The following is a 26,583-nucleotide window of genomic DNA, read 5'->3' on the forward strand; positions in this document are numbered from 1 at the left end:
AAAACTAATTGAGGACCCCAAAGAACTTTTGTTTAATATTAATGGTAGAAAAAATAAAACGGAGAATTTTTTTTAAAACGTGTAATTCATTTAAAATAATAAACCTATTGCATGTTAACATAAATAACATATTTCTATGAGAAAATTATGTTTTCCAAAAAGAGTATTTACTAAGAAAAAAGTGTCATTGCTTTTACATTTTTGCAAATCTCTTTAATCTCAAGCTTAATAGAAGATAACTGGATTTTCGTATCTACTTCTGATTTGTTTGTTCCAATATGCTGTTTAGGTTGAAGTATATATGAAGAAAATCTGGCCGCACAAAGATATGTAGGTAGAAAAAGGAGAAATATTTTAATAATTCTTTGTGGTTACGCTTCTCTGATACTACACCAAAATTCAAAAATGGTAGTTTCTTAAACGGTAGTTGCAATGTGGAATCTGAAACCTTATCAATGAATTTTTCATACTCTGTTACAATAAAATTCACTGATCTGTCCTGCACTTTGAATGGATCTTTTATCCATGTGCGATTTTAAAAGAGCTTGGATTGGTTATTTGGAAAGTATGGGTTCACTGAGTTTTGCATATCTTCCAATGCTGATATGCATTTCATTATACAATATCCCCAAATCACATTCTTTAATATCACCAACCTCCTCAGAAAAGTCTTTAAGCATTGGGAAGCTGTTAAGCTCATGGTAGAGCATACAAGACTTTAAAAGTCCAATTTTTGCTTCAAAGCTCTAATTTTATCATCGACAATAAAACTGTCATTTATTTGCCTTCAAGTAGCAAGCTCACTTCATTCATTTTTGAGGGAATAGCTGCCAAATACGAAGTCTGAATAACCAGTTTGCCAGTTTTTCTTTTCAGCCCAAAGCGTATTCCATGAAAAACAGTGGCTAGCTCAGCTCATGGATCAAGCAATCACATGAGTGTTTTTCTTGATACAATTGTGGTATTTTGTAATGCAGTAGAAGTGTTTTACGTACATACAGAACCTCCCAGAGACAGATGCCAAGACGAGATTAGATGTGAATGGTGGGGAAAACACCTGCGAAGGAAAAAGGGGAAGGAGCCCTGGAAGGGAAGGGGATCCTTTAGACCACGATGCTGACCTCACCCAGAGGAGGAAGAGAGGAAAGGAAAGAGGGTCAGGTAGGAAAAGTCCTGGACTGCAATATAGATCAATAAAGGTTCAGCCAGGCCAGTGAGAGGTCCTCAAACCAGAGTCACCCAGGGCAGGAGTCCCAGGTCTCCCCAGAATGAACCTGCATCAATGCTCCCACTGTACTCACTCATTGGCTGATGAGAGCAGACAGAAGGAAGCATGGCCTTGGCACAATGCGCTGGGGGATCCAGAGGACAGCAGATGCTCCCCCAGCACATTTTCATGGCCACCTCATGCCTTGTGGGTACCTGCCATTTCATCACATCACAATAGTGTAAGGTTGTATACACAAGGGTTGAGGCTTAGTAATCATTTTCACTCCTCCATCAAGAGATCTCTTAAGTGAAACTAGCTATTTTTTTTTCCTGCAAGTGTGTGACAGTGAAGAATACAATGACTACAAGTGTAATTTGGTGCCACTGTCTTGATTCATGCCAAGGTGCCAGTAATTTTACCCACCATTGCTTTTGTACTATCAGTGCAAATTGTCAACACAGTGAGAAAAGGCATGTGAAATCTCAATATTATACAAAGTTTTGACTGCGTGGATCCCCTGAAAAGTTCTCAGGGACCCCCAAGTATCCGCAGACCACACTCGGAGAAACACTGGCTTATAGCTAGCAACCCCAGCGCTAGAGTACGTGGTTTTGTTTTGTTTTGTTTTGTTTTGCGGGGGTATGGTTCTGGCAAAAGTCACAGGGAAGATTTTGATGGGTCCCACTAGGGTCCTGTTCCTCTCCCAGAATCACTCACAGTGAAGAGGAGGATGAGGTGCTCCGATGGGTCAGGCCTGGATCATGTGAATCTCTCTCTGAGAAGGATGGGGCAGATCAGCCCTTCCAAATCACAGAAAATGGGTTCCCATAAGAAGAAGCGGTGCTCTTGCAGGAAGACGAGGGTAGGGACACTGCACGGGCCAAAAAACCCTATTGTACCGTTCAATAGGGTAAGAGAAGTTGACAATAATGTCTGGCCTACAGGACCCGGCCTGTTCCCGAGGGAGGCTGAGGCCAGCGTCAGGCAGGAGAATGGATCAAAGCTGAAGAGGAGAAGGTTCCCAGGCAGGAGCCCAGCCCCTGGGGACATCAGGTCCTGCAGCCAGTTTGGCAGCACATCAATTCAGCCCAGCAGGCAGAACCAGGCAACCAGATCCCAGGTTTGGTTAAACGGTGTGTGTTGATAGGGGTGGGTGTTTTGCTCTGTGACCATGTATATGTTTCTTGTCTTGGTCAGACTTGATTCAGGAATTGGAAGCCAGTGGGCCCTCAGGATGAGCAGTGGGGCCAGGCAGGATTCAGATGTTAGGAGCTGGGGACGGAGAACGACTGTCGGGGCTATCCAGACGTCATTGCAAACCATGCCACACGTACTCGCTCAACTGTAATTCTAGCTGTCTAGACTTTTTCACATTTACTGTTTAATACTTTGCACCTTCTACTCACTTATCCTCACAATTGCTGAAGCACTTAACTCATCAAATCTATCAGGATTACAGATGATCAATTCAACTACTCAACTCTGGTGACCAACTCTTCCTTCTTGAGATTCCCTCTTTCTTGGGTCCCCTTAATGTCATAATCTCTCAGGTTTCCTCCTCATTCTCTGGCTGCCTTTTCTCAGACGCCTTTGCACACCCCATACATGATGGTAGTCTGTCTTTGGGGTTTCTGCCGTAACACATCCTTTCTTCTCTGGAGGCAACCTGACCTGTTCCCAGACTCTCGATGACGACCATGTTTCTTTCTTTAAACCACTGTAAAACCTTCCCCTCTCTCTCCGGCATGCACAAACACATTCTGTGTGTGGGGTCCCCATCCATACTTCCCTCAAGAGCTCAGGGTAATCAGAGCAATTGGGACGCCACTGGCACCAAGGCCATCATAAACCCACACATACACAGGAGGACTGAAATTGGGTCATCTGGTCATCCAGAGGTCCAGACTGTGTGTGTGTGTATGTGAGTGTGTGTGTGCGCACGCCTATCTGTCTATCCATCTTTCAGACTGTCATTTATGTGAAAAAAATTATAAAGACATTTATTTGGAGAGGGCCTGCCTGCAGCTTCTGAAATCAGGCTGCATCTAACAAATGGTTTGATAAGAATACATTGTGTAAGTATTTAATGAGCAGTGTCTTTTTTTCCTAGTTGTACAAAAAAAATAAAGATGAATTTATATTCAATGCTGTCTTAGATTAGGTAAAAATTATTATTTTGTTCTCTCAAATAACACTGAAATCAAATTTGTAGTCCGTAGCAATGTAACCTTACATCCCTGCTTCATTTCTTTTGGTTTCCAACTCTCTAATACCCTATAGTTTCCCAGAAGCCCCCACCGCCCTCCGTGGGAACTCTCTACTCTTCACCAAACCACAACAAACCTTCTCTGACACCTCCTCCAAAGAAAGTGCACTCGCTTCCTCTCCCTCCTACTGTCTCTTGCTCCCTCCCTCTTCTCTCTGGGAGTCAATCTCAGCCATCTTCCAAAGACATCTCTCCAGCCTCAATCCTCTGGTTCTTCCCCATCTCTGCAGATTGACCTGTTCAACCCAATAAGAGAGGGAGGGGCAAAGGCTTGGCAGCTAGGGTTTTCTTCAGCAAGCAGGGGGAAGTGCCAGAGGCTTTGAATAATCCCACAGGAATAATTCTTGGGCCAGGAGCAAGAGAACAGGCAGAGGGCAGTGTGGATTGAAACAGAAGTGGGTGCACAGTGCTGGGGCAGGACTTGGAGTGTCACCTATGGTGGGGACATCATGGGAAGGCTTAGATTTTAAAACCTTCAACTGTGACCCCTGCTCTCCAGAAGCTTCACGTACGTGTACACACACATGCATGCATGCACACATGCACGCACACAGGCAGAAACATGGGCACACATGCACGTACATTTAAACAACAGGCGAAAGCCTTTCTGTCCTAGTCACATTGCTCAAGGAGGGAGGCAGGCGGGGTCAGGACGATTGCCTGTTTTGCTGGGAGGAAAAGGCCCAGCAGGGAGGTGAGGCTGGTTGGCTTGAGGCCAGGGCACCACAGGAGCTGGAAACCCCACCCATCCCTACTCCGCCCAAATAAAAACTAACCACCAGCTGGACAACAAGCTAAAAGAGTGGTCGGCACTGGGTGTGAGAGGCCGCTTAGCTCTGGGGAGATGTGGAGCTGGAAGGAGAAAGTGGATGGGAAGGTGGCCTCTGGGGAGGGGACTCAGCTTCCCTGAGACCTTGTTAAAAATAAGGAAAAAACTAGAAGAATGAGTCTGCAGAGAGGGGAGGGAATGAGGAAGCCAGTTTAGCCATCTAGCTGAGTCCTGGTGTTTCGGCCTTCAGCTTCCAAGTTGTCCAGCAGCCTGAGTCTTAGGATTCTTGGGGCTGGAGAAGGGCCATTGGGAGAATTTTGGAGGCCTCTGGTGATGAAGACGCAATGCAGCCTGGCTGACTAACCCACCTCTCTGAGCTGAATGCTGCTCCTGGGCCAGGATCAGACAAGAAGCTGATACTGAGCCTGCTAAGTGTGCCCTGCCCTTTGCAGAGCACTGGGCAATGAGAATGTAAGTGAGGAGAGGCCAGCCTCAGGAAGAACTCACAGTGCAGTTGAGAAAATTGAGCATCAATACAGGTGGAGCCCAAGTCTAATCTGATCTGCAAATCCCGCTGCACAGCAGAGCCACGAAGACTGGCTGGACCAAGGCCTGCTCAGTGCCTATGGAAAAAAATCAGGAGGGCTTTATTTAGGAGGCAGACTTGAAGGACCTTGGGTAGGTGGGAAGGAGCCCTGAGACTTGTAAGAGGCTATTTCTCCCAGGGCTTTGGGAGCTGGGCCCATGCAGAGCTGCTCTTGCTCTCTGGTGATTCCTGGCTGCAGGGTATGTGTGTGGCTGGGAACAGGTCAGGTTTAATTATTAATCATCTGGCTAGCCTAATCGACCTAAATCCAGGTCTTTCTCTTCCAGGGCTGTGAAATGCCGACTCACTGGCCCAAGCCCCCATTGCTGGCTCGGCACTAGGAGGGAAGGGTGTCAGGAGCTCCCTGCAGCCCCTGAGTCTTCAGGAGGCATTGGTTAGGTGTGGGCACCAGGCAGGCAGGGTGGTTTCCAAGGGGAACGGAGGCCATCCACCCAGTGTTTACACAACTGTCATAAACTGTGCTTTGTTCCCAGCTCTGCTTGGGAAGGTCCTTGAGAACTGGGTGGGCCTGGCTAGGTGGGGAAGCAGAGTGAGGACAGACAGGTTTGGACAGGGGATGGCCCTGAGGACACAGAGAGATGAGGCTGGCATAGGAAGCCCCGCTCTGTGGCTGCAGAAAAGTCTGACTGTTGAAAGGCCGAGCTTTGGGCAACACAAGCAGGGCTTGTGGCACCAACTGTCAGAACTGCCTCCCAGTCCTGGGTGGGATGGCACCCAGGAGGGAAGGATAAACAGGGCACGGGTGGGGCATAAGGGCAGGAGTTCCCTGGCACCAATCCAAGGACACACCCTGCTCCTCTAGCCAGCTGGTGGCTGGGCCCAGAGACCCGGGGCTGAGGCCTGTGTCACTCCAGCCAGTCCCAGGGATGAGCAAGGGAGCTGCCTGTCCTTCAAATGACAGTCATTGATACTTGCTCTGCGGTGAGCACAGGACAACATGCTCCCTGCCCTCTTAGGCTCAGTGACTAACGCAGAGACAAAACTACAAACAGATCACAAGGCAACTGATAAGGGCTATAAAAGATAAACCTGTGTGTGTGTGTGTGTGTGTGTGTGTGTGTGTGTGTGTGTGTGTGTGTGTATGGGGTGCGGGGCTGTGTCCTGGGACTCAGTGCGGGAGCAGTAACACCTGCAGGAACATCAAGGACAGCTTCACAAAGAAGGTAACACTTTCCTAGAATGTTAAAGAAAGTCAAGGGTTCCCAGAAGAGAGACAGGGGAAGGGCGTTCCTTGCAGGGAGAAGGCCACATGCAAAGCAAGGAACTGAGAAGAGGCCTGTTTGGGGACGCATGAGTCATTGCACATGGCTGAACCACGAATGGGGAGTATGGGATGAGAAGGCAGGTGGAGATGGGGCAGGTGGTAAGTAGACTCAGCCGATGCGAAGCTAAGTCATACAAGACGCAGGACCCCAGAGACCAGGATGGCGCCCGAGTAAGCCTGCCCCACGGACACACCCGTGTTTGCTCCTGGGCTGGACGTGTCCTCCTCACTTGGCGGACTGCCCTGGCTGGGGTTGGGAGGAAGGAACAGAACCATATCTCCTGGTAGGCCTGTGGCAGTAGCACTGGGGCTACGGGATGTGCAGGGACAGAAACGACCACCCCCACTTGTGAGCAAGTCCCTGCTCACATCTCCCTTTCGCTCCAACAGCCTCAAGCAAGCACAAGACACACACCAATCACGCAGATGAGAAGACTGAGGTGGCGGGTAGACATTTGCCCAAGCCTGAGTAAGTTCACTGTGGATTTGACGCAGGGATGCAAGGGTCCTCATTCCCAGCATGGAGACCTGCCCCTGAGCCGGAAAGTTCTCCCCCTCCTGGCCATGCAGACAGTGAGGGTGAGAGCTCTCCTGGGCAAACAGGCGGGTGGGGCTCTCTGTAGCCCTCTTCCCCAGGGCCGGTCCTTATCAGACAATTTCGAGGTGCTTCCCAGGCTCAGCCTGAAGGAGTCAGCGCTTCTCAGTCAGGTTGGGTTCCTTCCTGGCTGTGGTTAGCCCACGGGGGAACCCCAAAAAGTACATTCCCATGAAATTTTTCCCAGAACCAGACTGGCAGGGAACCCACCCAAAGTGCTCTGCTGTCAGGTGGCTATGCTAGGCAGTCAGATGGCAGTGTTGACAACAGTCCCCTCTTTGTCCAGGGACATGGCCCCTGGAAGCTCAGCCAAGTCACAGGAGAAATTGAAAAACAGCTTGGGAATAAACAAAACAAAAACCAAACCCCACAAACTCAAGCCAGCACTCTGGCTCAGGTGGACTAGGCAGGCATGAGCAAAGGTCAGGCCATGGGACAGTGGGAGATGTCACCGTGACATCAGGAACCACTTCACACAGACTAGGAACCTCCCTACTGTCCCCTCCAGAGGGGCTTCCACTGTGCTCTTCTCCAACGTTGGGCTGCCAGCTACCTAAGGATTTTCTTTAAGCCTCTCAACGCCTCTGCACACTCCATGTATAGTCCCACAGGAGAATTCTTCTAGAATATAGAGTAGAACAGAATAATTTCCCCAGATAAACTAGAATGCTCTCACTGTTCTAACAAGGAGAGCCAAGTAATGGAGCATGTTTGCTCTTTTTGCCTTGTCTCCCAGGAGGCTCCCAGTCACATGTCAAGCTTCTTCACCCCCATTCCACCAGCCCTTACTGCTCACATACTTGCCACCCTTAAACTTTCCTCAACCCTCACTTAAATTTTTATGTTGGATTCAACTTGTCACACATGGCCTGTGTTGCATATCATCTCAATTCCTTGTTGGAAAGAGGTGGCAGGTAAATAAACAATGAAGTTTCACTCAGGAAGGAGAGGTTAAAAGTGCAAAGTCTGGCCAGCATGCTGGGGCCATGGGAAATCCCCTTTTGATCATGCCCTTTTACCCCCAAATTACCCGAGAACCGAGAGCAGGGCATTTTCCTTCCCTCCCCGAAGCAGGAGGAGGTTGAACAACCCCCATCCCCAGGCCCGCCTCCCTCTCTTACCTCCTAGTTCCAGCTCTGCCAGCAAACTCTCCTGAGTGAGAAGGAAGAAGCGGTTTCTTTGGCGCTTCAGCCTTCCTTGTTGTTTTCCTGACAGTGTTGGTGGAGGCCCTTCTTTAGCTCCTTTCTAAGGAGGGGAGGTGTTGAGGACATGTTTCAGGAATTTAGCCATCAGGATGTCAATCATAAACACCTGAATATCTCTAAATTAGGCTCTCTGATCTCCTGAGCCCGCTGCTCCTGGAGGACCCGGTGTGTGGAGGTTTTAGGGAGATGGAGGAACAAGAGAGGACCCCAGTGCTGAGACAGGTGGTGATTAGTGTTACAAGTGTGGTCTGAGTCACATGAACCTGGGTTTGAACGCCAACTCTGCCACTTACTGGCTGTCTGACCCTGGGCAAACCACTTTGGGCCTCTGAGCCTCCCTTTCCCCATCCACAAAGCGGGAGGATAATAGTCCCTGTCTCTCCGCGTTGTGAAGAGGCTGAGAGACTATGTCCCTACACACTGAGTGTGGTGTGTAGACGGGCTCAGTAACCCGCATGGCTGATACTGGTATTAGAGTTGGCTCGTGGAGGGCAGGAGAGGTGTATGTGAAGGCCAGGGACCCTCGCTGGCAGCGACAGGGCCCTGGGGGGTGCCTGCTTCCTGTGACTCCAGTCTCCCCAAAAGGCCCGCTGACTATGCCCAGCTCTCTGCCCTGAGGGGCAGGGCTATCAGCAGATCTCAAGGAGTCTTCTTAATAAACCCAGTGCTTTCAGCCATTAACGAGAATAGAGACCACTGGAAAACTGACTTTTGCCCAAGCACAGTAAGGAGGAAACCAACTAAAACAATCGCGACACGTGGCCCAAACCCAGTTTGATGATGACCCCCCCACACCACCAGCTCCCACCACCTCCCTCTGCAATGGTCAGGACAGTCTCCTCTTCTCTGGCTCCCATCTGCAAGCCTCTTGCATGTGGGAGTTTCTCCTACCTTGAATGGTCTCCATTTACATCGCTCCTGCTCTTCCCTGCCCCATAAAATAAATAACTCTTCTATCCCAGGAGCTGCTGGGCAAGTCCCTGGTTGACATCCTGGGCAGTGCTTTTCAGGGTGAACGGTGGACTCCACCTGCACTGAGTCGCCCACGAGGCTTGCTAAAATGGAAGTGCCTGGGCCCTCCCCGTGACCTAGTAGTGAGACAGGAACTCCATGGAGGGAGCCAGGAATCTCTTTCTATCAAGCTGCCCAGGTGATTCTGATACGCACAAATATCAACGATTTGTCTTGAGTCCTTGCTCAGTGCTGAAGGGCTAGACCTGGAAAATTCACGAAATAATCTAATTGAAAGAACCTAAACTCCCCGTATATCTCCAGCAGGAGCACCCATGAGATCTGGATTCTAGTCTTGACCTTTCACTATAATAATAAGCTGTGTTGCCTTAGGCAAGTCACTTTCCCTCTCTGGGCCTCAGATTTCCCACCTGCAAATGTAAGGGCTAGGGCTTGGGTGGGTCTCTGGGGCCATCCTACTCTAACATGCTTGGAAATCCACTTGGGAAAGGCTCTGCAGGGCCAGCATGGTGGGAAAGAAGAATGGGGAGCTGTTGGGGTTGAGCTCAGATGTCCCACTACTGCCTGGGTAGACAGCTGGTAATTGCTACTAATGTTCAGAGGGCACAGAGGTCCCAGGCCAGACTGGGGCCACGGTCAGTATCCAAGCAGCCTGGCCTAGTGGGGGCCTGTGAGGAGCCAACACCAGTGTTTAGGCCAGGGGCAGTCTGGGGCTGATCCCTGGGGAGAGGAGTAAGCACGGAGCGGATCTGATGTCAGGGCTCCAGCCTGGTAGACTGGCTCAGAACCAGGTTCTAGGGCCCACAGGAATATTGGACAGCAAATGGGAACACCCAGGCATGGTGGGGCGGGGGGGCTGCAACTTGGGGGAGGCTCCTTGCAGGATACCTCCTTTGCACAGCTCCAGGGGGGCCATCTTAGGATGTGCACGGTGCCCCCTAGAGTTGTACCACATGAAGTGACATGCTGGGACTAGGAACCGGGGCACCCCCAGGCATCCTGGCTCCTGAACATGGGGCAGAAGGAAGAGCTCCAGGCCCATCCACTACTTTGGCCAGCTGGGGAGCTGCCAGCAATTACAAGAAGGTTTCTCCGCCCTCCTGGTTGGGACCTGGAGGCCTGAGCTCAGTAGGCTGGGGGTGGGGCAGGGGGAGCAGCAACAGGCTCAACAGGAACTTTCCTTAGATCTACCGAGTGCTCCCACTAATTACAGGCGGTCCCACTCACTTTGCTCTCTGGAGCCAGACTGACAAGCCCCTTCCCCGTTGACTCAGGAGCACTGCCAAGAGGAGGGATGGGCCCAGAGAAGGTTCTAAGCCATGGACAGGTCTGGCCAACAGGGTCCAGGAGACTGGCATTGTTTTGCTAAAAGAAATGGTTGGGAAAGAACTTAAGACCCACTGAAATTTGGAGGGTTGTTTTCCATACACAGATTCTAATGGCAAACTAGATGCTGTGCCATCCGGCAAAGCAGTGTTTTCATCAGCGATGAACATAACCTGAAACCACCTGGGAGGGGATTACTGCCATCATCCCCCCTTTACACCCAAGGAAGCCGGACTTAGGAAGTCACAGGGCTAACAAGGGCCCAGATGAGGCCCCCACCACCCCACAGGGTATAGAACCACCAGAAATGGCCTGACCGGTGCAGGACAATGAGCTCAACCCCTAGAAGACTGGTGAGCACTGGGGAGCAGGGCTAGAGGTTTATGAGAGGTAGAGAGATTTTTCTATCTAATCCGCCAAAAGGGACAGCAGCTCCCCCCTTTCCCAGACTCAGCCCTTCCTGAGGCTCACCCTGAGAATCTCCAATTTGCCCAGAGCCCCAAGTGGAAGCTGTTGTGTCCTCTCTTTTCAACCCTTTTGAAACATCCTAGATTCAGAGAGGGACCAAATCCCAGCCTCTGTGTTCCGTGAGCTTCCCCCCCTCCGCCAAACTCCAAGGGGTCCCTCCCAGCACGACAGATGGCTACTCACTCACAAGCTTTCACATTCTCTTTATTAAAAATCTTTTTTTTTTTCCCTTCTGTAAAAACACTTGCGCTCAGGAAAAGTGTTGACGATTTATAGGATACTCAACAAATTCCAATACTTTACAGGTTCAAGTGTAAATTAACTAGTGTTTTTCTTTTTCTCGTAAGCTCAAGAAACAAACTCTGGTCCAGTTCACGTATAATCTAACAGATCACAGGCTGGGACTATCCAAGAAAGGGGAACCCTGATCGTAATGGCTACTGCTCACTAACACCAAATGTACCGAATTCCTTGGGAGTATTGTCTGGATATACTTGTATTACAGGTGTTTACAATGAGAATTACATAGGCCTTTCGTTATATTAACCCAGGGTACAAAGGAATCTTGCTCAAGGTAGCAGCTGCTCTCGAACAACCTTTTTGGGGAGACACTTTGAAATGGTTGACAGACACTGAAGAAAAGCTTTAAAAAATAAATCAATATTTTCCTGGTTGCCTTTAATACTGCAGTGTGTATGACACACGTAGGAATAAAAAGAGCAAATTATAGAGTGGGTAAAGGACCATGCCAATGGAACTGTATAAAAATAAATAAAAATAAATATATATATACACACAAATATAGATGCTTAGACGATTTTGAAACCGGAGGTTCTGACTGAATACAGAGCATACCTCGCCTCTCTCCCTCCCAGGGACTCTGTCCAGCTTTCCTGTCAGCAAGGGAGCCTTTACATTACTCAGGAATGAGGCAGTTTCCACAGCCCTCCAGGTTTCCATAGCAACGCCACTGAGGGGAAGAGCTGGTGGGGTCAGCTTCCACTTTGCTGGGAGAAGAGACTGCCAGCCTCTTTGAAAATGCACAGTTCCAGCCTCTGACGGGGGTGGTAGACTTTCCCCAGCAAGGTTTGGCAAGAAGGCCAGACATCTAGCCCTCTGGCGGGAACTTCACTCTGGTGGGAAGACAGACACACAGGGCCAAAGGTTGTCCTAGACACGGAAGAGACTGGTTCCCAGAAGGCCAGGTAAAAACCTGTGGAGGCAGCCAGGGGACCAGGTCTGGGCTGAGCCACCATCTTCATACCCTACCCTGAAACACCAACCTTTCTGAGGGCCCCAGGTGGCCTGGTGCCAAGTTCAGGTTCCCTGTTCCTACAGCCTCTTCTCATTAAACTGTCCAAGCCGGTCTGTTTCCTCTGGTGCCTTAACTCTTCTCTGTCACAGGCTCCCAACAAGTGTGTCCTTGCCGGTGACCATTTGCCCCAAGGTTCACATAGGATCGTTTCATTACATTCTACATCTCTTTCCTTTCTGTGCCTCCGTTTCCTCACTGATAAAATGTCAGTGTTGAACTCACTAATCTCTCTCCTCTTCTGCTATTAGAGGGCAGAATGTGCAGTATACTCTTTTCTACCATAAAAGAAAAATGCAAAATAAGTAAGACAATCCCTTCCTGGTCTACCTGTGGCGGCAGGAATAGAAACAACAGAACTGTCTTCTAGGGGCTGAGCCGGGGCGCCTCCTCCAGGCAAGTATCTCAGCTGTGGGAAGGGGAGCAGGCTTCCCTCTGACCGGCTTGACGTCTTCTCTCAGGGCTGCAGCCGAGCCTCATTTCCCCAAGCACCTTTGTCCCAAACCTTCCCAATGTCACATCAAACTGGAGACCCCACCACTCATCCAGGACCTGAAGGCTCTGCCCTCTAGTATCAGATGGCCCGATGGAAGTGAAGGGCTCTGTTCTTCACAACATTTGACATCAAAGTCTGCACATGGGGTCAACTCTGAGCTGCCCTTGACCTTCTGCCAAATCGGAAAGGGCCCACCTACAAACCCCAGGCACTACTCAAATGCTCTCCAGCCCTGCAGCCTTCTCTTTCCTCAGCTTCTTCCCTCACCGAAACACCATTTAAAACCATCCCACAGTAAGGCTGCTGGAGCCCAGCATGCAGGCACCAAGGGTGAGTCAAGGACAGATGCCAGAGCCTTGTTTTGGTGTCACCTGAGCCAATGCCACCCATGGCAAGGAGGCAAACATTCGACCTACGCCCGTACCAACTGCTGTTTTAGCTAAAGGAAGAGGATGCGTCTGTTTTTGTTTTCATTAAAGTGAATCTATACCACATTCATTGCACAGAATAGAACAAACCCTGGCATCTCCTGAAATCACGTGGAGGGAAGTAAGTTTGGTGGGAACTTATCAGAGCTTCCAAAATGAAGGGCTCTTTTCTTTCTCTGTAAAATTCACTTAATTTTACTTTAAGGCATGAACCTGGTAGACGTCTAGAATAACTGAAAGGGTAAAAGAGTTATTAATAAAATCAGGGGCTTTTCAGAAAGGTGGGCCAGCTGGAGGAACTCCCAGCTTGTGCCGACTGATTGTCTCGGGGGTCCCCTCTCCTCCACTGCAGGGTCCCACTCACTCCCCTCCCACACAGGATGCCAGGCAGAGAAACTGCCCCAGGTTCACTGAAGTGGTTCTTGAGCCAGGAGTTTCCGTGAAATCTTTTCCTTGGATGACTCAGCCTGGCCTGATCTGTCCGATCCCATCAAAAATGTGAACACTGTGAAAATCCCTGAGAAGTTGGATTTTATGAAGAGGAAATGACCCTTGGCACAGAAAGGGGGTGGGGAAGAAGAGAGAGAAGCAAATGAAAAGATTGTCTGAGGGAAACAAGAGTCACAGCGATTGAGTGGGCCACGCTCAGTGGGCTGGACACAGCAGGGTGACAACTCTGGGAGACATTTCAGAGGTGTTTTCATGAATCTTTGAGAACAGACACAGGCACCAAGCCTGCCTTGTTTTCCGTCTTCTCTGTCTTTAGTTCCGGTCCTGGAGATCAGGAAGGCCCCACCTCCTAGGCCCTCCTTCACCGTTTCCACCAGGGGTGTCAGAGCTTCTTCTTTTCAAAGTGGGGCACAATCCCGCTGTCCTCAGGCCTCGGGCTGCCTGGCCCCTCTGTTTCCTTTAGGCCCTCCTCAGCCAGCTGGGACAGGTACTTCTGTGGTGGGAAGAGAGGGACAGAGGAAGGGAGAGGGTCAGTGGTGACCTGGAGGGAGAGGAGAGGAGAGGAAGGGGTGTGTGCTTGGCCCCTCCCCCAATCATCTTGCCTAATGGGTGACATCTTGACATCCCCTCACCTGCCTCCTCAGATCCTTCTGGGGCTACAGGACCCACGATAAGCAATGCACTTCCTCCCCCTTTATGTTAGTTTACAAGTAACGCATGTCTCCTGTAGCAAGCCTAGAAAGTACAGCTCCTAACAATAGCAAACACTTCCAAGGCCTTATCCTGTGCAAGCGCTGTTGTTTTTCTTATCCAAACTCATTGAATCCTCATAACAACTCTACTTGTTTTCCAAAAAGAGCTCCAGTATCCAGGAGGCCCGTCCACGTGTAAAGGAAGAGGGAGGAGAGGGAAGCTAGAAGGGTGGGAGGAGAGAAATGTTGTCTGTCCTACAGAGATTGTGAAAGCCAGAACTGCAGCCTGACATTTGAGACTCCTAACAACCTGTTTCCTGTCAGGCAGGCTGGCAGGTGGAGGTCTTGGAGGTCCTTCTATGGATGTCTGTTCCACAGTTGGGGCTGCCTCACCTGCCAGGACATTCACTGCTAGGATGGGCCCCCAGCCAAATGTCAGGCCACTTCTGGGATTCTGGATTCAATGCAGTGAAACAGAGCTAGAAAACGCCTGGGGCCTCTGGTTGCTGGGCCACCAGGGGCAGTGCAAACAGCACTGGATTAGGAGTCAGCAGGGTTAGGCCCAGCGTGGTGGTCAAGTGTGTGGGTGCTACTGTCAGATGACCTGGGTTCAAATCCCAGCTCTCAACAGGCAGGTCACCCATTATCTCTGACACCTGCATGGTGTGGGTGATAACGTAACTGCCGCATAAGGTTGCTGTGACATCCAAGAGGGGTACCATAAAGCACTTATCACAGCACTGGCACAAAACAAACACTCCGTAATGCTGCCCTTTATCATGAGTGGCACCAGCCAACTAATTTCAGGGAAGTCACTTATCTTCTCCCAGGCTCAGACCCTAATCTGTTAAATGGGAGAAACGGTATCCTTCCTTCTCCTTTCTCCCAGGGTGATTGTGAAGGTCACACGAGATGATGTATGTGAGATGGCTGGGCCTGCCTGCTCTCTCTAGAAGTGGCTGGGGTTGGCTTTGAGAGGTGGGTGAGCCTGACGGGCAGAGGAGCAGACCATGGATCCCTGCAGGCCGGGTTATAGAGGAAGGGCTGGGTTTCTCCTTTGCCTCAGCCCAGGGGAGGGAAAGGTGTGCTCGGGAAGGCGAGTGGATGAGTGTATTGCTACGGGCACGTTCCTGTCCGGACCTGGTGCCATGCAGGTGCCTAGTTTCCCATATGGCACTGACTCCACCCCTTGTTCCAGATCGCTCTGGGTGGGTTCCCTCCGGGCCATGCCCAGCAGTGGGGCACAGCAGGGGCTGTACAGAGAGCATGGAGGAGGCTGCTTCCACCTGCTCCCTGCCTCGAAGAGCAATCCCCAACCCGTGCCTCAAAGCCTCCTGGTGGGGCCAGGTTTACAAGTTGCTTGACTTCAGTGTCTGCCAGCATCTGCTGCTCAGATCTGAATTCTTCACTTTTTGCACATGTAACTTGGGGTAGAGTGGGGTGGGCAAGGCTGTGTGTACAGAGACGTTCTGTCAAGGCCACTGACAGAAACCCTATCTGGGAAGCCTGTGGTGGAGGCTCCCAGCTCCCTGGCAGGTGCACAAGGAAATCTGAACTGCAGTTGACAGGTGTAAGGACTTAGCCACTGTCTGAACCAGACATGCCTGGGGACACAGGAATGGCTCTGGCCTGCTGAGAGAAGTGAGTCTGCCTGGAGGTCTGGTCCTGAGGCCCAGAACACAGTGCAGTCCACTGCTCTGGAAAAACACACGGGATTTAAAATTAGAGACCTTGGCACTCTTCCTAACTTCCTGCATGACCTTGAGTTGTATGGTCTCCTTGGGGTCTGTATAATCTAGCCTATAATTCTGGATGAATTCAGAGGTCCTCACATTGAAGTATCAGAACTTGCTGGAAGGATTTTTTAAATTCAGATTCTCAGGCCAGCCCTAGAGAGAATGAATACACAGGTAGAAGGTGGGTCCAGGAAACGGCATTTATAAAAAATGCCAGCTTGTATGAGGACCGAGGTTTAGGAAAATCAGGACCAGATGATCTCCAAGACCCTGTCCATCCCTGCCGTTCCCCAGTTTTCATTTTGTTGGGGTGGGGGTGCTGATGTCTTCAGGGTAGATGGCTGCCCTCAGCCGGTTGTGTGGAGCCCAGTCTGAACCCTTAGTCTGGCCAAGTCAGGCCTTCACTGCCCGCCCTCCCCCAGGACAGGCTGGGACCTGGGCCCCAGACCTATGGCCTCATCAGTCACAGAGCAGCTGCTCTCTGGAGGGAAATCAAGAGGCTTAAATGACCTGAGTTTGGGCACAGCCAGTGACAGTCCCTGCAGATGGTGACCCAGGCCATGACATTATGGGCCTCAGTTGGCACGACCAGCTGAGTAGAGTAAAAAGAGGAAAGTGATTAACAATCAGGTGCTGTTTCTAGCCTGGTAACTCACTATCTGCATGGCCATGGACAAATCACACAGCTTTTCAACTGTACAACAAGAGAATTGGCCCTTAACTAGGAGGTTAAGAAACTTCAAAGCATTTGGGGGACTTTCTCAAATTAAGTATTTTCCATTTAAGTATCCCAAATTCCACTAAATATCTGACCGAGTATACCTACTTTTGAAACACTGTCCAGAGGATTCTGGTCTACCTCTCATGTTAAAAACCACTAGAATAGCCACTCTTTAACAATTTAGTTGTGGAATTAGGGTACGCTGCCACCCTGGGGGTCTTTCTGAGTTGAAGCCTCATGTGTCAAAAAACTACCCTGATTTCTTGCAGTACAAACAGGAGGAGTCTTAAAACACTTACCCTGGGCATCTGATATACCGTGCTTTCATTAATTTACTAAATCCCAACCTATTGGATTTATTATGAAAACCACATTCTGATATGCTATATATTCGTTAGCTGTATGTTATAGGACATACTACTATATTTTATTGCTTTTAAGATGTCTTTTTTTTTTCACACATTAACGTCTCTGAAATCAAGATGCATTTTACAGTTGATGGAGTCTCACTGTGTAATTTGCAACATTCTTTTCTTCCTGTTGGTATTGAAACATAGTGTCTTACACCTGATGCCACCTTAGATTGAATGAAATATGGCATATAGAGTATTTTTATGTCACCTGTTAATATACTATAAAACTTTATTTATTTATTGCTTTATCTCCTACACTAGAATGGAAGCTCCATGAGGGCAGGGGCTTTGCCTGGATTTTTTGGGTTTTGTTGTTGTATCCCCAGTGTCTGCTACATAGTATGCCTGTGACAAATGGTTGCAGGGGGCGGCCGGATGGCTCAGTTGGTGAGAGCGCAAGCTTCGATTTCTACATGGGCCAGTGAACTGCGTTCTCCACAACACAGAAAACAACGACTTAAGCTTGGAGCTGAGCCGCTGGGGGGCGGCAGCTGGTTGGTTCAGTGGTTGGAGCATGGTACTCACAACACCAAGGTCGCCAGTTCGATTCCCGCATGGACCAATGAGAAACAACGGCTTGAGTTTGGAGCTGAACCACTGGTAGGCAGCCAGTTGGCTCAGTGGTTAGAGCGAGGTGCTCATAATACCAAAGTCGCCAGTTCGAATCCCACCATGGGAGGTGCACCCTCCACAACTAGGTTGAAAACAACGACTTGACTTGGAGCTGAGCTGCGCCCCCCACAACTAGATTGAAAAACAACTTGACATCCTAGAAGAACACACTGTTCCCCAATTTAAAAAAAAATATAGTTGCAGTATGGATAAACATTGCAATAGAGCATAATAGTGGCCTTTATTCTAGCAAACAAGGATACTGCACAGAGGAACAGAAACAGAGAGAGATCTGCATCTGGCACATCCAGGTCTTTTGAAAACAGTCAGCCCCAACCATGGGCCACAAACTCGAGTTACTCAGTCTAGAGAGAAAGGCAGATACAAAAAATCCAACCCAGTAAAACATTTTAAGTACCAAAGTGGAGACGCGCTCGGAGAGCACATGGGAGGCAGCCACCACGTGGAAAAGCCTGGTGGAGTCAGGTCGGAGCGAAGCGTAAGGGTTCTCCATGTGGTGGAAGGAAAGAAAAACTCAGAAACAGAGACCAGAGAGGCCCCGGTGCTAGGTGAGGAAGGCCGATGACTACCTGTAAGTTCCTGTAATGGACAGCGCTGCGACAATGGCTTATCTTCGCCATCTCCTCGCTCGTGTAGAACAGCCCACACAATTTGCAGTAAAACCCAGTCCTGGGCACCACGAACTCCACCCCTGCAGAAGGATGGGAAATGGACAAGTAGTCAATTAGGGAGGCGATGGGAGACCCTGGGGTCCTGCAGCCGTCGGGTGGAAATGGGAGCAGTGAGCTCCAGGCCTCACTGGCTGTGGCTTTGGCTGGTTACCTAGCTTCTCCAAGCCTCAGTTTCCTCATATGCAAAAGAGGCACGTAGGGAATAGCACCTACTTCCTTCACAGGTGTTTGTGAAGGTAAGGGATGGAGTGCTGAGAAGTACACGCTCTGTCACTGCCTCTGGGAACTGCTCTCTGATTACCAGCCTGTTGCTGGGGAAAGGAGGTGAAAGGAGGTTTCATACATTTCACTTGTTGGATTTCGTTTCTCCACACTGTACCCCTCTCTACGGAGTTTGTGGCCAGGACTCTGGAAGAATGCTTTCATTTTTGTTTGTTTAATTTAGAATTCTGTTCATTAAAGAAACTTTTTAAAAATAAGCGAAAGTGAGGAAAAATCACCCAGAGTCATTCCAATCAAAACATTTTCTTCCACACTGTCTATATGTAGAGCTTTTTCTTTGCAGGAAGAGGGGGCAGTTTTAATTACACCCTAAGTATAATCTGTCCCCTCCGTCCCTTTTTCATGTATTATCATAAATATTCTCCAGTCTTCACATCTGAACCATCAAATAATAGTATTTTATTTGTCATTTATTAAATGTAAGTCTCAGGATTCTGGGAGGCCTTTTGAATCTAAGGAAAGGAAACAGTGGCCTAATAGCCAGAGAAGTGACAGTGTCACAGCCCAGAAAATTCATCTTTGAAAGGATGGTGGCTATTCCAGCCTCCCAAAGGTATTCTAGGGGTCACAGTTCTCCTCGTGAAGACATAGTCAGCAAAGTGGAAAGAGCCCAGATCTGAGAGAGCAGACGTTAAGAACCTACGTAACCTGGGGAGAGTTAGCTGAATCCCTCCTGTGCCTCATCTTCCTCAGGCACCTGATTAGAAAGCACCAGTAAAAGAGCAGAGTGTGAGGACTGTGAAAAACAGGACCCATCATGGAGCGAAAGAAGAGGGGCTGATGGCTTTCAGATCCCGCTTTCAGGTCGGGGCCCCACTCTGCGTGGGCTGACATACTTCAGCACTGGCTGTGCTGCCGCCATCTGGTTGGCTCCCACTGCTCTGCTGGGGGGTTGCAGAGCTGGCCACACTGGGTGGAGGGGAGAGAGGGGGCTGGGAGCGGCACACCAGGGGAACAGTTCCAGGGGAACAGCAGCTTCTTCCAGACAGGGAGACAGGCCAGGTCTCTGCGAAGGCTGTGTATGATCACAAGTCTGGGGCTTCTTTCACTTTCTCCTCCCGCCTCCCGTGAGACAGAGCTGAGTGCAGAGGAGACCGTCATAGAGAAGCAGCTTAGACTTGTAATTACAACTTTTTTTTTTTAACATTTCAAAAGAGCCACTTATCAGTGTGGAGGGGCAGGCCTGGAGGGAGGGGTGAGCCTGGGAGGCCTGCCCACAGCCCGCCTTGACAAATTGCTTCTCTGTGGTTTAGGGCCTGGGGAGCCTTCTCAGCTAGTTCTCTCTGACTGCCACGTAGCACACTGCTGTGCCCTCAGCAATCTCACTCAGGCCAGGCTGTCCAAAGGGAGGCCGAGTGACCTGCCCCTCACTCCTCCTCCCCCTTCACTGCATAGAATGGAGAAATGGCCCCAGCTTGGCTTGTGAGCGGCCAGTTCGACCCCCACCTCACAAACGGGCCCTGGCTCCTGCTTGTGGCTGCCCAGTGAGCTTTAAGCAAGGCCCGCCTTCGTCCTCTGTTCCTACAACGTAGCCCTCCCCTTGCTGCTGCTCTACCAGGAGCAGAGGCCCACACAAGACAAGATCAAGGCAACTGGCAAAGGTGAAGCAGCAGCGGAGGCCACAGGGAGCAAACGCAGGCCTGTGAGCAGAGCCGGCCCCTCTGCCCTGTCCCAGCCAGACCCTGCAAGACTCACACGTCGGTGGTGCCAGGAAAGAAGCCTTGGGGTTTTCACTGCAGACCATGGCTGAGGTCTCCAGAATCCTACAGTTTCCCAACTGGCCTTCCAGCCCGTGGTAGGCCCCCCAGAAAGGGTGCAACAGCCTCAGAAACCACCACACGGAGAGTGAATAAAGCAAGGCCTGCGCTGGCAGCTCCCCCCCTTTCAACCAAAGCACATGGCTACCATCTGTGGTGTTCTGGGTGAGATTTCACTTGAACAAAGGCTTTCACTGCCAAAAAAAAAAAAAAAAGGCTTGGAAGCCGCTGTATAGTGGAGGGGAAATGGAATTTAGAGTCAGACAGACCTAGCTCTTTTACTTACACTGTGTGACCTCAGATACATTACTCAACCTCTCTGAAATTAGTTTCCTGATCTGTAAAATGGGAGTAATAATACCGCACATATTGCTATGGGGAAGCACCTATCATTTTACCCAGTGCTCAGAAAATATGAGTTTTCCAGACACGTGTTAAACATTTCTCCAAGAGGCCACCTGCCTACTCATCGGCCTTCACGCCCTCCATCCTGTCACCAAGGCCGCCTGGAGAACCTGTACCCCCTAGTTTGGCAGCAACTCTCTTCCCTGCCCCCACCCAGCAGCTTGTAAGACGTACCAGGCAGTCAAAAGGCAGAACTGGGGGAGGAGAAGTCTGACCAGGGAGGATCCCCAAGTGCCTGGTAAGTCCCCTGGGTACCTGGGAGTTGCCCCAGGCACCACAGTGCCAACACCGCCTCAGGACGCCTCTGGAATGTGAGGTTCAAGTGAAGCGTCAGCATCAAGAAAACCTGCCACAGCTCCGATAGTTCTGGAGCCAACGGCTCCTCCCATTTTTCAGCCTCTATTAAGTATAATAATTAAAGCTGCATTTGCCTTCTAATAATAGCTCTTGGCACAGGCAATTATAACTCCGTCATCCTAGCAAAGTCGGGGATGGGTGGAGGGGGAGCTTGCATTTTGTAGGCAATGCCCTTTGGTTCTGGTTAAAAACAGGCCTTGGCAGGCTCATGCTGGCTGGAGTCACCCAGAGCTGGCCTGGAACGCACGGGCAGTGCCCCCCGCCCCATGCCCACCGCAGTCCCTGAGCAACAGGACTTTACCTCTCCCTTTCCTCCCGATGGTATTTGCAGTGCTTGGCACTCTCATTCCGCCTCCCTGCTCTCCACAGGGACAAAGCCAGAAAGTTGTCACTCATCTTCCTGGAAGTCTCTCTACAGTAGTGACTAATCCTGGAGGGTGAAGGGTGATGCGGCCCCAGTGAGGGGACGTAGTAGGTCTCAAAAACAACTTCATAAACAAATAATAATAATTTCTAAGTACCTCCTACCGGAAGACTCTAAAACCTTCCAAGCATTCCTTTAATCCTCCAAATAACCCTATACCTGGTAGGCTTCTATCACTGTGCCTGATTTATAAACAAAAAAAGCCAGCAGAGAGGTTAGCTAAGCTGTCTTTGTCCCCAGCCAGCTGGGGTTGGAACCTAGGGAGTCGGGTTCCAGTCTGTGCTCTGAACCACTGTGCAAATCTGCCTTTCCTACACTGTCCTGCTCGGCCTGGAGAAACAGGAAGGCAGGGTGGCCTCAGGTTAGAAGTCCCACGTTCTGACCTGAACTTGCTAGGTGAGTCTCTGGGCTTTAGTTCCCTCACCTGTCAAATGTGGACGATAGTACCATACACCCCTTCCCACCCCCAGAGATCAAAGAGGTAATGGGTCTCAAAGCTAACTGAAGACTGCAATCAAGTACAAAACTACAATCTGTGATGGCCCCAAACCGGAAGCAACCCAAATGCCCATCAACAAATGAATAAACAAAATGTGGTATGTCCACATCCACAAGGCAATACTTCACGATAAAAAGAAACCAACTGTAGACACGCCCAACAGTATGCATGAATCTCAAAATAATTATGCTGAGTGAAAGAAGCCAGGCAAAAACAGTCATCCTGTATGATTCCCTTTATAGAAAATCCTAGACTGCAAACTAGTGTTTAGTGACAGAAAGCAGATGGGTGGTGACCTGGGGATTGAGGTATGAAAAGGGAGGGATTACAAAGGAGTATCAAGGAATTTGGGGGATGATGATATGTCCACTATCTTGATTGTGGATACGGTGTCACAGCTATATACGCATGTCAAAACTGGTCACACTGCACACTTTCAATATGTGTACATCATTGTTCATCAGTTACACCTCAACAAAGCTGCTTAAAAAGACAGCATGAGATACTATTTTCCTCCTAACAGATTGGTAAAGATTGAAAACTAATAATATGCAATGTTGGCAAGGATGTGGAGAAAGAGAACTCTCTCACTCAATGTAGCAGTGAAAACTACTATAATTTTTTTGAAGTGCAATTTAGTAGCAATTATGAAAAGCTGAAATGCAAACACATATGACTCCACAGCCTCCAGGCCAGGATGCTGTCCTACAGAAACATGGGCCAACAAAGGTAACAGCAGATTTCGGAAGCAGCAGAGCACAGAGGCAGCATGGTTCTAGAGTCAAACCACTGGGGCTTAAGTCCAGTCTTTGCTGATCTTTAGCTTTGCAACCCTGCATCTCAGATTTCTTATCTGTAAAACCAAAATAATATTACCTACCTCTAGGTGTTTTCAGAGAGCTAAAATGAGATAAAACATACAAAAAAGAAAAAAAAACTAGGAGCGGTGTCTGCACGGTAAGCGATAAAAATAAAAGCTTCGTTACTATAGCATTTTAATAACAGGAAAAACAATAAAAAATATATTAAATATTCACCAGTAGAATGGGTTGGTAAGTTATGGTACATCTTTTAAGATGGAATATTTGCAGTGGTTAAAAAGAATACATTCTCTATGTACCGACATGAAAAGATCTCCAAAACCTGCTGTTAAGTGAAAAAAGCAAATTACAGGACATTATGTATATAGTGCGATCCTATTTTTGTGGGAGAAAAACTATTTGAGGATATGCCAGTAGCTACCTCTGGAGTTGGGGAGAGGCCAGGGGGAAGAGGTATGACATTTAATGTTTATATGGTTCTTATTGTTTAAATTGGTCACAATAATCTTCCACACTTTCTGTAATGAAAAAGAATAATAAAAAGACACTAATTATAAGGTAGCAGAATTTATTCTTAAGTTTTGCTTGTGTGTGTGTGTGTGTCAATTAGATTCCAAGTTCTTGGATGACAAGGGACTTGTGTTACATTTCTTGGTCCCCTTTGAGCACCTCTCATAGTGCCACGTATCCAGTAAGTGCTGTTGACTGAATGAAGGCATAAGGAATGCACGACAGAACCATCTGGCATTCCCTGATAAGGCAGCCTGTGCAACTGTCTTCCAGGCTTAAAACACCCGGGCCCTTCATGCACTTATCTTAGTCCATTCTAAGGTCAGTACTTCTTTGTTTGTTTGATTTTAGTTTTTGTCTTGGTATATGTTGGAGGCTATGCAGCAAATTTATCCCTTTGGAAAAAAAGGACATTTGCTTTTCAATCTGACTCTATGAAAACGGTGCACTTGGAGGACAGAGACAGTAAGAAATTGTTTAAAGGACAGATGAAATGAAAAAGAGAAACTGATGGAGTGAGCCTCCATATTGACTGGCCCCTCCCTGACTGAGCAGACGCGTGGTCACTGGTTATCACAGAACCCAGGCTATTGCCTTCCTTGTGACATCTTCCCAGGCTCACTCTCTGAGTGCTGCGTCTCCTTTGTCTTACTGCTTTCCCACCTCTCAAGGTCAATGCAAAGACACAAAGAGGATGTCGGCTGCAGTGCCAAGTCACTGGGTTGCTGGGAGTGTCAGAAGCTCCCAAAAATCTTTCCCCAAGTCCCTTCGCTCCCTACCCTGAGCCTCTAGCTAACTTTCCTCTTTGAAAATGTGCCCCAGGCCATTTTATGATGAAACTCCCTTCCTGCTGCCCTTCCAACATCTGTACCATTGAAAACCCACAGATCTGGTCCAATTCACATGATAAGTGAGGCAACTAAGGCTCAGGAGCCCCCCCCACCCACCCCTCTCGGTGAGGCCCTACCATTCCCTTGCCTGAGGCCTGAGCCATCCCCACTCTCAGGGCCACCCCGACCCCACCTCCCAACCCCCGCCAGGTGCTTCCCTGACTAGGGCCCTGATCTCCTGGCTGCCTCTGGCTGGGTTCTGACAGTACCTCCCACTCCCAAGGCCTCCTAGAAAAGTATCTTTACATATTTCTCTCTCTCTCTCTCTCTCTCTCTCTCTCTCTCTCTCTCTCTCGACTTGTTCGTCAAGGACCTGAAGTGATTGGGGAAAAACAAAAATTTCCAGGCTATGACTTATCTGAGAACACGCAGTCACCCGGTAAGCAGAATAGGAAGGAGGGGGCCCAGGTCCCTCTCTGTTCCATGCTCCCTCTGCCAACTATATAGAGTCTGCCCCCAACGCAGTCTATTCAGCACCATCGCCTCAGAGAAGCTAATCGCTCAAAGAGGAAATAAATAGCATTGCTTTGGGAAGGGCTGGGGCAAGGAGGGCAGGGAAAACCATGCAGAAGAGGTTGGCTCTTGACTTTGTGGCGGCCATTGGGCCTCTGCTTCCCTGCCTGCACGAGGGCCGTGTGCTCAGCAATAAAGCATTCCCTGGCAGGGCCTGTTTTCGTCTCTCAGAGCTCTGGCAAGAAACTTTAAAGTAGCACCTTGCAAACCTAGTTTATTGCATCAGGCATGAAAAATAAGACAATGTGACAAGAAGCGCTCTCCAGCTCTTAGATGTTACCAGGAAACTGTCATTTCCTGGAGCAGAATTCTCAGGAAGGACGGTGTAGTTCGCCTACCTAGAGGAATGCTGAGTTCACTGAACACGTCCTCTGGTTCCCAGGAAGGCAAAGAAAGGGGCTGTTTCAGCTCCACTTCAGTGTATTCCGGTGACCTCATATCTAGAGATTTCATCTCCAGGTACCTGGAGTTTTCTGCAAAACACAGGCCAAAGGAAAGAACGAATGAAACACAACATGCCTCCCTGCAGTTCTGTTCCTGGTGCTCGCTTGGCGTGATAAGGTGGGGCCAGGGTGAGGACTGTTCACCAGAAGCTAATAATTAAGAGCTTTTTTCCACTGCCAGAAGAATGCCGCACACAAGAAAATTTGGCACATCTTTGCACTGGGTCTATGGGGGATGGGCTGCGGATGCTTTGGGATGATCCACCCCCACGCCCCCCAACTCCGTGTCACTCCACCTCTGCAGGCGGAGGAATTACGAAAGGGCAAAAATTGTGCTGACGTGGACAGGAGCTGAGGCTGGCAAAAAAGGCCATGCCATTCTCCATTGAGACGTGTTATTAAATATGCACTCCAGACACCGGGTAAGCTAATAAGGCATGAACACCAGTGCACGCGGAGACCTATGCTGCAAAGGAAAGGGGGTTCAGGCAGAGCAAGGTGAACGTTTCACTCCTCCTTTAGTCTTGCTTCTCTAAACACAGCCCAGGCCTCAGCGTTTCTCTAGCAACAAGAAGGCAGCTCATGACAGAGTTTCCATGGAGACTCAGAACCACAAAGGTGCAAAACACCTCAGGTCAGCTGGCCATGGAGGAAAGCCCAAGCCTCCAGCTCACCTACCAGCTCGTGCCTGCCAGCCACAGAGCCCTGGCTTACAAGGTTTATTTTGGAGCCGTTCCTCTATAGCGTCTGCCCCCAGACTCTTGCCCCTTGTACTCCAACCTCTGGAATGCCGCAGGCTTTCTGTGGAACGAATCTCTAGTTATTTTCACTGGGAGAACATGGAGGGCTACTCCCCTTCCTTGCTCCCAGAGTCCTTGATGGGGCTTAGTTTCCACTTGGCAGAGAAGATAGGACTTAGCCTATTTTAAACTCTGTCTTTCATGATGTCATAGCGCAGGGCACACACAAAACATCACCTCCAACTGAAATGGAGGAGATGCCAGGACAAGTGTTGTTTTACCGTCAGACTCTGGAGAAAAGTGGGCCTGAGGCAGGAAGAGGGGGAACAGGTCATACCCCTTAGTGAGCCCCTCATTCTTCCCTCTGCTCACGTTGTGCTCGGCCTCCCACACTCCCACCCCCTCATGCAGGCCTCACAGAAATAATGACCTGGGTGGTCTTCTGTCCTGCAGGCACAGAGGCTGCTTGCTGCCACTGGGGATCTCTGGCTGATAACTCAAGAGTTTTGCAAATTTTAGTTGTCAGAGTCCATCTGGGCTCCCGTCAATTCAGAGAAGTCTGTCCTATCTGAGTTTGCTTCTCAGAAAACATGTGGCCTCCTATCTGATTTCCTTTGCACCGTTTGCCTAACAGCTCTGATAGTTTAACCAGGCTTTTAGAAGCTTGCTTTCTGCCCCAGCTTCAGTGCTGGTTGAAACCTTACCGAT

The 26,583-nt window shown here is 49.4% G+C and overlaps 1 protein-coding gene across 1 annotated transcript in view; it reads right to left on the minus strand.

The window, feature by feature from the left end:
• Positions 1-10,879: 10,879 nt before the first annotated feature.
• The window catches only part of RBM20 (RNA binding motif protein 20), a 179,453-nt gene continuing 163,749 nt past the window's right edge, over positions 10,880-26,583 (minus strand). Inside the window, exons 12-14 of the mRNA XM_033131368.1 lie at positions 25,031-25,165; positions 18,133-18,254; positions 10,880-13,861 (exon numbers count right to left, since the gene is read on the minus strand). Coding sequence (XP_032987259.1) covers positions 13,751-13,861; positions 18,133-18,254; positions 25,031-25,165 — 368 coding nt within the window. The 3' untranslated portion in view covers positions 10,880-13,750. The remainder of the gene's footprint in view (positions 13,862-18,132; positions 18,255-25,030; positions 25,166-26,583) is intronic.

This window comes from Rhinolophus ferrumequinum, chromosome 16 (assembly GCF_004115265.2).
Source record: "Rhinolophus ferrumequinum isolate MPI-CBG mRhiFer1 chromosome 16, mRhiFer1_v1.p, whole genome shotgun sequence".
Classification (NCBI taxonomy): Eukaryota; Metazoa; Chordata; class Mammalia; order Chiroptera; family Rhinolophidae; genus Rhinolophus; species Rhinolophus ferrumequinum.